This window comes from Hermetia illucens, chromosome 7 (assembly GCF_905115235.1).
Source record: "Hermetia illucens chromosome 7, iHerIll2.2.curated.20191125, whole genome shotgun sequence".
NCBI lineage: Eukaryota > Metazoa > Arthropoda > Insecta > Diptera > Stratiomyidae > Hermetia > Hermetia illucens.
This window is the reverse complement of record NC_051855.1, coordinates 12,786,729-12,799,220: the sequence shown is the minus strand read 5'-3', so window position 1 is coordinate 12,799,220 and position 12,492 is coordinate 12,786,729. Positions and strand designations below refer to the sequence as shown.

The following is a 12,492-nucleotide window of genomic DNA, read 5'->3' as shown; positions in this document are numbered from 1 at the left end:
CTTGCTTTTTCACGTTGATACCCTAAAATTTCAAAATCGAAATTTGGGTTTTTTTTTCATTATTTGGAAAGTACTAAACGAGAAATTAAGGTCTAAATCCTCGAAAAATGATTTTTCAGCTTTTCCCCATTTTCGTCATCAAAAAATCAAAGGCTATAACCTTGCTTTTTCACGTTGATACCCTAAAATTTCAAAATCGAAATTTGGGTTTTTTTTTCATTATTTGGAAAGTACTAAACGAGAAATTAAGGTCTAAATCCTCGAAAAATGATTTTTCAGCTTTTCCCCATTTTCGTCATCAAAAAATCAAAGGCTATAACCTTGCTTTTTCACGTTGATACCCTAAAATTTCAAAATCGAAATTTGGGTTTTTTTTTCATTATTTGGAAAGTACTAAACGAGAAATTAAGGTCTAAATCCTCAAAAAATGATTTTTCAGCTTTTCCCCATTTTCGTCATCAAAAAATCAAAGGCTATAACCTTGCTTTTTCACGTTGATACCCTAAAATTTCAAAATCGAAATTTGGGTTTTTTTTTTCATTATTTGGAAAGTACTAAACGAGAAATTAACGTCTAAATCCTCGAAAAATGATTTTTCAGCTTTTCCCCATTTTCGTCATCATCAAATCACAGGCTATGCACTTACCCCCAGACGCAGATACCCTCGGATCTCATGATCACGAATCGGGTTCCTTTTCATTTAGTTCTATGTACTAAGCGAGAAACAGTTCGGCCAGTCCAACACTGCAATCTCAATAACATTATTCCAGACCAGACCAGTTTGGATTCCGTGCCAAACACGGAACACAGCACGCCCTGAGCTACCTCCTGGGTACTGTGTCTAGCAGACTTAACGTCAGCAAAAACCTACAGTAGCTTGCGCTCTGGACTTAGAAAAGGCCTTTGATTCCGTGTGAGTAAACGGACTAATCTATAAACTAATCAAGTACGAATTCCCAACTGCGACAATCAGACTTGCCATCAGTTTCTTCGTGGATAGACATTTTTACGTCAGTGTTGGAAATGAGATTTCTTATCTCGATCTCTTACCCCCTTCGTGGATCACTTGTGTTTCCCTTTGTGTGGAGCATGCCGCAGTTCTCCATTGGCTGATAGCATTGGCTCGAGATATTTGAATTGCTCAGTGCTGTCAGCTTCAATAACCTGCCCAACCTGATAGACAGACAGACAGACAGTGAATTGATTTTAATAAGGTTTTGTTTTACACAAAACCTTAATAAAGGAGGCAAGGATCGATATAGAATTATAGATTTTTTTTTATACAATAAAGTTACGTACAGGTAGGGTAGTTATATGCAGGCCGGGTAGGCCAAACAATGTATAGCCACCCATTGTAATAGCTCTAAGCTAGCCAAGCTATTTGTAGGTAAAATGTATCAGAAGTAAGTCACTATTTTAGAAAATAAATGAGGTTTTGACGACTACTGTGTATGCAAAATTTCATCAAAATATCTGTCGTTTGAAGATCGTTTGAAGAAAGTAAAATATTCAAAATGTGAACCTGTCATGTGTCCCCTTAAAGGCATTTTTCTCTTATTGTAAACTTTCAAAGCAATAGAATGAACCTAGGAGACGGAGATAGGAGCTAAATATTCTGACTTACATCAGATTTTTTGGCGCCAAAAACCGAAAAATTCAAAAAAAATCGCCGCCATTTTGTTATTTTTTGGCCAATTTTTTTTTTATTGTGGTTCATTCTATAGAGAATTTTATGCTGATTAAAACCCTATTTTTTGTTTGTTTTTTAGATGTCTCAATGATTTGCTATCAATTTTTGATATTTTATTAAAAAAATTATAGGAAGCAAAAAGTAGCCTGGAAAATTTCATAAATGCTTTGAGAGCCCGACATGCCCCCTTAAGAAAAATACGGGATATAGCTCAAGGATATCCATGCATTTAGAGAAGGATGATTGCCCAGAAAGTAGTAAAGTAAAATAATTTTAAAAAAAAGGATTAAAGCTTTATCTTACCTTCCTAAAATTTTACTAACGCATCCATTCGATACTTGAAGTATGCGCGATATATCACATGGTCTGGCACCGCTATGCGCCAATTCGACAATTTTTTGACGTGTTGAATCCGGTAGCGGACGCCCGTTTACATAAACACCACCTAATTGATTAATGCCACTATGCCCTGCCGTTGAGCACCCAAATAGGGTACTCTGACTAACGGACGTCGCATGGCCATGCATTATGTGTTCTGTATGCACCATCATCATCAATTCGTATCAAATGAATAGAATGAATAAAAATTTCGGGTTAGTATAACATTTCAAAAAAAAAAAAAACAAACACAACACACACAAAATTTCAGATGACAAAGTTCAATATTTTGTTTTAAACACAACTTTTACGCGCCAATTTTTTTTTTTAGAAAAGCTCTCCGATGGGATTTGAACCGCGGTCACACAACACTATTATGTATAAATCGTATGCAATGCATGGGGACCGGTAGACTGTTGCATTATTCGATTGATTCCATCTAGTTTAAATTAGAAGGTGGCGAAAGAAGAGTTGATGAACAATGGGAGAAAGAAGACAATCAAATTATTCACAAATCACTAATTTCACACATAGTCAGTGAACAGAGTGGTATTCCTAATCGATGATGCGTATCCTAATTGCGGTCGGCAGCGGCACAACGATAGATACGAATGAATTCAGTGTCAAGGCGAAAGATTCATCTAACCGTGCGATATTTTAAATTTCGTCGCGTCCAAATGGAAGCTTATATCTAGGAAGAGGGACCTTGGCAGAGAAGGAGATTAAGCAAAGGACGTGCCCGTTTGTCTGCCGCTTCTACCTACCTCTTATTTGTATCTTTGTACCTATTCGTTCATGCGAATGACATGTGCAATTTGTTTATACCCGAGGAAGAACTCTCTCTCTTCAATGCTGTTTTCTAGCATCTTTTTTTCCCATATCTTTCTTGTCCTCTACCTATATTTCGACATTCGTATATTCCACCTCTCATACTCCTGTTTTTTGGCGGGGATTGAGCCGGGCCCATATAGAAAAAGGGCGGGCAATATCGTATGTATTTTCCACGCTATGTACATATACGCATGAAACCGGCCAAGGAAGTATTCTCAGCGTGGAAACATCACAGAACAACAACAAAAACAATGACAGAAAAAAAAAACAACAAAATATAAAATTTCAAGCATTTTCACGAATGGGCAAATCCAAAGGAACGAACACAACCCAGCGTGAAAGAACTACTATGTATACACACACCCCCTCCCCCCCCACACATTTACATTCTCGACCAAAAATAAGGGAGGCGGTATTCAAAATTTCCGCCTGGATTGCCAAGAGCACGGACAAACCGTCATTTTCATTTAGGCACGAATATCTCCCTCGTAAACACATTAAGGGGTGTAGAGAGAGTAGGCATGGATTATTTCCTTCCAGCCTACTTGGTCGCAACCCCAAAAAAAGAAAAATCAACAGCAAAGCAAATCTTTACCCACACAAACATACACATTTCCCGCCCTTTCATTTGTCATCACAAAAAGGATATCAACACTGTACACCCCTCGACGTGGACACATATATCTATCATTTACTTACGGTTTGTTGCAGGATATTCACGGGGAAGTCCTGGAAATGTGCCCCTGTGTATGTGTGTGGAATGCGTTACAAACAGGACGACTTGGTACACCCCCACCCCATTGTACAGATGAGTACAGAAAACTCATTCGTAGGAAGGTCGAACTTCATACATATTTTTGCCACTCCACGAACAGACCCAGGCTTTTTAACTGTGAAGGAAAGGAAGAAGAATACCAGACATACCAAACGAAGGAAAAAGGCAGACATAGATTTTCAACACGCCGGGATGCTATTTGTTGAGAGAATGATAAATATGTATTGCATGCATACCTGTTGTAACGCATATCGTCCTAGTTGGTATGTGTGTTGGTGCGCTGGAAAATGTGCCTTAGTTGAACACGGGGGGACGTACGCAATACAATTTTCCTGTCCTCAGGAAGAAAATGCGTGGTTTGCTGGGGCTAAGAATCGCAATTTTTTCCATACCATAGTGGTATTATCAAGGATTCATACCAGGCATGCCTCATCATCTTTTATAGCTCGGAGGGTTTGAAATCGCCTGGCATGCGAACGGGAAAAATAGAAAGGATATGGATCGACTTCAAGTGCAAATACCAACACATGGTCCCCCCCCCTAAAGCGCAACACATCAATCAGCATCAGCACCATCCGAAAATACAGTACAACATATCCCATTCGTAAGAAGAGAAAGGACTCAAATCCTGGGGTCGCTTCTTAAGATCCTACGAAATGCATAACGCGCAAAGTATTTTGTCGGTCTACTTCTTAAATAGCATTAGAGCGGATTAGGGATAGGAAAGCAGAAGGAAAAATAACTGAAGACTTGAGTTGAGGAAAATGATGAAATGTTACGTATTTGGCTTCTCATCGTCGTTGTCATCGCCCTTTTGAAAAAGGGATGCCGATATATTTTCGTACTTACCGTTTTTATCTTGCCTCATTTTTTTTTTTTGTTAGGGATAATAATCGTAATCTTTAGAATACGTGCACATCTATGATAGTATTTATGGTTGGAGGAAAATTCAACTGTTATATGGAGGCTTGAGAAGGAAAGTACAATTGCGTTTTCGCAAAATAAAGGAATGACTTTGAAGGACACAGGAATTTTAAGAGTCGGAATCCGGTTAAAATCGATTCCCAGTTTGTCAATTACTTTTTCGTTTGATTGGAATCCAGGACACCGTCGGTTGACAGTTCTAAAACTCCTTTTGAACGTCCACAGGACGAGAATATCCTGGAGGCAAAACTCGGTGAACTAGCATCAACTGACTAACTAACCCCTATGAAAATGGCCGTGGTGTTAGAAAAGTATCCGGAAGAAAACCTCATAATTGGAAAGCACTAGCTCCTCTCAAGGTGGCCGTGGTGTTAGAAAAGTATCCGGAAGAGAAGTTCATCATTGGGAAGCACTAGCTCCTCTCAAGATGGCCCTGATGTTACAAAAGTATCCAAAAGAGAAGGGTCACCGTTGGGAGGCACTAGCTCCTCTCAAGATGGCCCTGGTGTTACAAAAGTATCCAAAAGAGAAGGGTCACCGTTGGGAGGCACTAGCTCCTCTCAAGATGGCCCTGATGTTACAAAAGCATCCAGAAGAGAAGGTCACCGTTGGGAAGCACTAGCTCCTCTCAAGATGGCCCTGGTGTTACAAAAGTATCCAAAAGAGAAGGGTCACCGTTGGGAGGCACTAGCTCCTCTCAAGATGGCCCTGGTGTTACAAAAGCATCCAGAAGAGAAGGTCACCGTTGGGAAGCACTAGCTCCTCTCAAGATGGCCCTGGTGTTACAAAAGTATCCAAAAGAGAAGGGTCACCGTTGGGAGGCACTAGCTCCTCTCAAGATGGCCCTGATGTTACAAAAGCATCCAGAAGAGAAGGTCACCGTTGGGAAGCACTAGCTCCTCTCAAGATGGCCCTGGTGTTACAAAAGTATCCAAAAGAGAAGGGTCACCGTTGGGAGGCACTAGCTCCTCTCAAGATGGCCCTGGTGTTACAAAAGCATCCAGAAGAGAAGGTCACCGTTGGGAAGCACTAGCTCCTCTCAAGATGGCCCTGGTGTTACAAAAGTATCCAAAAGAGAAGTTCACCGTTGGGAATCACTAGCTCCTCTCAAGATGGCCCTGGTGTTACAAAAGTATCCAGAAGAGAAGGTCACCGTTGGGAAGCACTAGCTCCTCTGAAAATGGCCGTGGTGTTAAAAAAGTATCCGGAAGAGAAGTTCACCGTTGGGAGGCACTAGCTCCTCTCAAGATGATCCTGGTGTTACAAAAATATCCAGAAGAGAAGGTCGCCGTTGGGAAGCACTAGCTCCTCTGAAAATGGCCGTGGTGTTAGAAAAGTATCCGGAAAAGAAGTTCATCATTGGAAAGCACTAGCTCCTCTCAAGATGGCCCTGGTGTTACAAAAGTATCCAGAAGAGAAGGTCACCGTTGGGAAGCATTAGCTCCTCTGAAAATGGCCGTGGTGTTACAAAAGTATCCAGAAGAGAAGGTCACCGTTGGGAGGCACTAGCTCCTCTCAAGGTGGCCGTGGTGTTTGAAAAGTATCCGAAGGACAAGTTTACCAGTCGAAAGGGCATGCTCAGAAAGAAAAATCCCAGCACTGAACCGGTAATAGGCATTGCAAAGATACTGGTATTCTAGTACTGAACTAGAGTACAGTCCGCATCCTGGAACGTTACAACAACAACAGTATTGACTAAATTTTTCCACAATGGAAAAACTGACGTCTACACAATCGGAATTGGGAAACAAATTGGAACAGTTGCTGATCAACTTTAAAAAGGATCCAGCGTCCCGCAAGACAAAGGAGAATTTGGCGAAGAGATTGGGTTTGGCGGAAGTGTATTGGTCTGAGTTTGAAACCATGATCAGTTAAGTCCATTTGAAGCACACGGTTACCATCCAGGTTGGTAATCGTGAGGTCGTCTCAAAATCGGTTGTCAAATACCTGGGGGTGATGATCGATGCCAAGCTGTGTTTCAAGGGACACTTGGATTATGCGCGAGAGAAGCCAGCAAATGCCAACTCATCCCTTGCAAGGATGATGCCTAACGTGGGAGGGCCGAAGTATAGTCGCAGGCTACTCATCGCGGGAGTGGTGAGGTCGATCCTGCTATACGCGGCCCCTGTCTGGGCGGGAGCGTTGAACCACGCTGTCAACCGGAGGAAGATATGTGCGGCATACCGGCCAATTGCGCTAAGGGTGTGCAACGCATTTAGGACGGCGTCGACGGAGGCAGTGTGTGTTATCGCAGGAATGATCCCTATAGATCTTCTAGCGAGTGAGGCACACTGGCTCTACGAAAAACGGAAGGCAAATCCAGCCGAGGTGAATGCGGATTTCCAAAAAGCCATTAGGAGAGAGTTGTCTGGCAAGTGGCAACAACGGTGGGATAACTCCGACAAGGGCAGGTGGACCCATACATTGATCCCGTGTATCGAGAAATGGGTCAACCGAAAGCACGGAGAATTGAATTACCACCTGACACATTTCCTTACGGAACACGGTGGCTATAGGAAGTACTTGCATCGCTTCAAGTTGGACGAGTCTGCCAACTGTCCTGAATGCGGTGCTACACCCGAGGACCCGGAGCACGTTATGTTCCATTGTCCCAGATTTCTGCAGCAGAAAAGGAGGTTGAACAGCATCTTAGGAGCGGACATCGAGCCCTCCAACCTGGTGGAAGAGATGTTGAAGTCGGAGGAAAACTGGATGGCGGTAAATGAGGCAGTAGCCGTGGTGCAGACAAAACTCCTGGAGTTGGATCGAGCTCGGAAGGCGGCGCGACGGAGACGTAACATGGACGAGCTGGTATAGCGAACCAGAGCCTCCCCCGCGAATTAATACTTCACGGTGGTCCCGCGGGGAGCGGCGGAAGAGTGGGGGTGGTTTTAGTGGGTGTGAATCCCACACACTGCCACCTCCATCCATAAAAAAAAAAAAAAAAGTCCATTTGAAGCAACTGCACCTGAACATCCATACTTCACAAAAAGGCTAGTACGAAGACGTCCGCAAGGTTTACGAGAAGCTGATCCTCGTATTGAATGACGGAAGGAGCAAATTAGAGGGAGCGACTTCCGCTGGTAACACCAAGGCCACATTGTCTAGAGGCAAATCTGAAAATACCCCTGAACTGGAGAACTCTCAAGGTCAAGCAAAATTCGAACTCACAGGTGAATATGAAGAAGTACTATATCTGAATCAAGGGAGGTATTTCAGAGGAGGATCAAAAGGCAGAAATCGCCAATAAGGACTCTAACGCACCTTATTCAGGAAATAGAGAAGAAGGCTAGCGACGAACATTTCAAGGAATACTACGAATTAAAAATCAACTTCCTTCAAAAATACATCAACGAACTGACAGAGAATGACTAGACAATATGGGAACATGTCACTGAAGGCGCTTTATCTGACTACCAGCCTGAACTCTGCCAAGAACTGCACTGTATCAGGCATACATCAATTTGGATGAAGAGGAGCTTAAGTCATGTGCAATTGATAACGCTCTATACCTATGCGCTCGTCAGAGAGCTTAGCCTGGAACCGTTTGTCACATTACTTCGGGCTAGTCCTCGAACTCTTCCGCCTTGCGCAGTTTTCAAATCAGGGAATTTCCTTCACCAACGGGAGGGGAGAGGAGAAAGGGAACTGTCATTTGAAGGAACTCCCTGCCACCGGCTCCTCCACCTATGCGCTCCAAGCGTGGTAAACAACATGAAGACTAAACGAATCTATACGTTAAATGAACTACACCGTTGTCGAGGTAACAAATGAGGAGATAATATGGAAGGAGTCAATGATGTGCAACACCTGGCTTTTGGTCGTAGACGTCTCCACAACAGTAGATATCATTTGCAAAGACAGTAGCGAGGATTTTGTTTATTTGTTGAGGATGCTGAAAGTCCTTAGTCCGCATCCACTTGATGACGTTCTTATCATTTGAGAATCAATGAGAGAGGAATCGCAGCTTAATTTCCTTGCAAGCAGACAAAATGAGCTCTGGGACGAGTTTCAGTGCCTTATTAGAAATTATAGGAAGTACCCTTCCAGCCGGAAAACTCCGAATATTTGAAGGTCAAGCTCGAACAGTTGGAGCAGTTGTGGTCAACCTTCAACGCAGCTAATTCAGAGCTGTAACCTCATGCAGAACTCTATCCGCTTCATCCATACTTCAGTAGTATTTCGTTAAAGTCAGTGCGGAATACACAAAGGTGAAGCATAATATCCAACAACTTTTGTGTAGTTTGGAAGCACCATCAGCTTCATATTAGATTCAGGATCGCAGGCGAATCTCATCACAGAGAGATTAGGAAAAAAAACTGGTTGTAACGACAACAAGTTCAGGCAGCTTGTCAATTCAAGGCATGGGCATTTAGAATCCAGAATCACGGGATTCGCACAACCCTCTGAAGCCTACGTTTTACAGCAAATAATACCTCCGCAACCAGCAAGGTCATTCGACATTAAGAAGAGGCCGATTCCAAAAAGAAAACATCAGTTTAGCGTATCTGACCACCAGACGGAAGGTTCACGACTGACGGCCTAAAAGGAACCCAACGGCGCATACATTATCTACTGAAAAGGAAACCCTGGAAAACCTAGAATGAGTAGCGGGACCCAGCTGAATGAGATGATTCTGCACAATACAGTAAATAACGACGATTGGAGACTTACGAATTTGATCGGGCAATTAATTGATTTACGATGCACAAACCACCTGATTTAAATGTAGTCCACCCCATGTTCTTAAAGCGGGGGATCGGATAGAACCAGTATTGTACAGATCTATATACTGACGACTTGAGATCAGGTTAGAGTGGCCCTTCTAATAGTACACGATGGAAAGGCTAATGTCTTCACCCCTGTATCGCAACCAGCAATTCAGAAAATCCTGTGAGACTCACCTAGAATCAAGGATTGAGACCGCAAAAAACCACAGTAACAAAATTCTCCTGGATATAGCAGGCCTTTTCCACAATACTTCCTTGGAATCAGTGGTATGATCCACGAGAGAGCAGGGTACAGAAGGCACTATGTATAGATTTCAACGACAGGAGATGTCCACAGGGGGAATCCCATCACCTACACTGTGGAGCGTTGTAGTGGGCAACTTACTAATCTTACTGAACGGAGCGAGATATCATACCCAATGCTATGTTGATGATATCACCATGGTCCTATTGTGAAAACGTCTGCAAAGGACTTGGTATACCAATATCTAAGTTAGAAGGCTTGTGTTAATACTAAACACCGAGAAGACCAATATCGTTCGTTCGTTAGCAATTGCATTCGTATTCAGGAACCTCACTTGGTAATTTAGGACCAGTCTCCAGATGTTCAACAAAAGGAGGCAGCTTAATAAACGTAAATTCACATCCTTATTTGGGGAACAGCTAGCTAGCTCAAGTATGTAATAAAAGGAACAAGCGAACATTTTTCCTTACAGAAAAGACCCTAGGGGTTGAAATCACACATGGTACACTGGATATATCATGTCGTGGTAAACCCGGTGCTTAACTATGAAGCACTAGTATGGTAGTCAAACAGCAGTTGGGAAACTATCATGGCCTCAAAAACTCACCTGCTTCAGTGGACGACACTGCAATTCCCACCCCTGGACTTCACAGGAAAGGCAGGGGTTTAGGTAGACCCACACACAAAATCAGAAACCCAGCTTGACGATGAACAATGATTTTACGTCATTGAAAAACTGCTTTGAAATCGAAGCAATATTTTAATGAAGACGTCGAGACCAGGAACACCAATGGAATCTTTGGGAAGACAACTATCTAAAGAATTACAGACTGTGGTACATAGGTGGATCTAAAGCAGTGAATGAAACTGGGACTCAACATTGAGTGAATCCATATTTCTGGCAGAGATTTAAGGTAGGGAAAATCTTCAGAGAAAATCCAGACATGGTGAAATCCATATCCTTCCAGATAGGTAGCGAGCCCAAAGTGCAAATGGCATTACCGAGCTGATGGATGATTTTTCCGTACTTCCACGCAATACAATAGCGCCAGCTCGCTTAGTCGTTTTCAAGAGATTTGGGAAAATTGAACTTTGAGGTCGATCAGGCACGATATATTGTGATGACAGTTGACAGGTTCACGCTACCGGTAGTCCTGGGACGACTTTTTTTTTTCGGCTCGCTTGCCGGAATAGGACCCCAGGCCACAGTACATTTAATAAGTAGTACCTACCCCAGTAGATCTTATAGGTAGCATCAACACTAAATAGTGCGGACTTGCGAATGTGCAGGAGAAACTTATCCATGCACATCATAGGCACTAAACCAGACCACAGTAGATACTGCTACCACTGAGTTCGAAGAGCGCCTACTAGATTTACTGTGGTATCCACCCGGAATGGTTCAGACTAGCGAGTGTATTGGGGAAGCTTATCCGAGCACATCATCGCCACTAAATGGCAAATAGATACTGCTAGATGTTTAGGGCCTATGATCGATTCAGCTATGAATGGAATACCTGAGTAAAATCAGGATAATAATCCTGTACTAACGCAAATCACCCCCTATGGTCTTGAAATGAAGGGCTCCAATGTCCTAGATCTATACGTAAAATATATTGTTGCACCATCGATCTAATAATAGCTGAAGATGATTTACAAGATTAACAAGACAAAACTATCCCCGTAACTCCTGCAGCAGTGGGGCCAAAAAGTTCGCTGCCTTTGAATGATATGTTCATCCATTTCCGTCACTTCCACTGACATAACATTTTCATAAGCTTCCTATGTAAATTATTTAAATTCAAACTGGAAATTTATGCAACCCATATCTTTTATAATGCGATTTCTTGAATTCAAAATATCTTTTCGTTTTCAGAAAAATCAAAAAGGGTCGAATAATGAGGTGATGAGGAATGATATTAGCCTGAAAAAATGCATTGTGAACTGGTCTCTCTCTTGTCAATTCTTCCCCTGTGACGCGTGGTGTTATGTGTAGTCCGCCTACTATTTCCGGAAGGATCAGGCACGTGAACGGACTTCCGTAACTTCCGCTTGGTATCACGACATATTGCAGAAGAAAGGACGAAATGAAAAGATACCGGTTCGTATTAACTAGGGTTGAAACTTCAATTCCAACGATTTGCATCCCCCGTCAGCTGCACCATAGCGATAAATGGCGAATATTGCTCCTGCTTCATCAACTCTAGCCAGCATGACATTTGAATTACGAGGAGTGCAACAAAGCGGAAAAACAATATTGCCATCGGCAATGAATACAAGAAGATTGTCGTCTTGGATGCAACAGCATCTTCTCGAAGACTACCGAATGCCTGGTATAGTTTGGTATTATACTTTGCGCTCTGGACTTCAACTGGCTCGTTTATGTAATTGACCAGGCAATTTTTACGATTTTCGTTGTTCCGGATCATTTACTGGGGTTCCCCCTTTTCTAATAATTTACAGAAGAGAATTTACCAGCAGAAAAGACTGGCCGGTGACTATTCATTAGTGGCGAAACAGACATTTTCACAACCAATAACTTGCGTAAGTGCTTCCGGAATGTGTGGAATGTTTAGCGGGTACTTAGGACTCTTAGGACTAGAACTGCCCTTGGAATTCTTCGATGATGTATGAAAGAGGGGTTACTTAGAAGTGGTCCACTAGTTCAGATCCAGTTGACCAAATAATGAACTATCGCAGGACATTTTTCGACCCGATTATGATTTTGTATGCAAATATAGTTGAATCCTTATTGCAAAGGACTCATCCGAAGCGACTCTTACCATGGAGCCTAACCGTAGGTTCTCTGGTACCATGGCAACCGGGATGAGAGCATATGTGCTGTGTGATGAATTCCTGGAGGATATGCTCTCGGACCGGTTATTGCCAGTTGGCCCCTTGTTGGAATTTAATGGTAGAG

General features: G+C 42.6%; 1 protein-coding gene across 5 annotated transcripts in view; it reads right to left on the bottom strand.

The window, feature by feature from the left end:
- Positions 1-12,492, bottom strand: part of LOC119660891 (paired box protein Pax-6) — a 148,927-nt gene that overhangs the window by 71,138 nt on the left and 65,297 nt on the right. For 2 of the 5 annotated variants that reach the window (XM_038069821.1, XM_038069820.1), the window contains exon 3: positions 1,994-2,225. In XM_038069821.1, coding sequence (XP_037925749.1) covers positions 1,994-2,225 — 232 coding nt within the window. Of the gene's footprint in view, positions 1-1,993; positions 2,703-12,492 lie in introns of those variants that run through there. The other 3 variants (XM_038069817.1, XM_038069818.1, XM_038069822.1) reach the window with 2 other exon arrangements.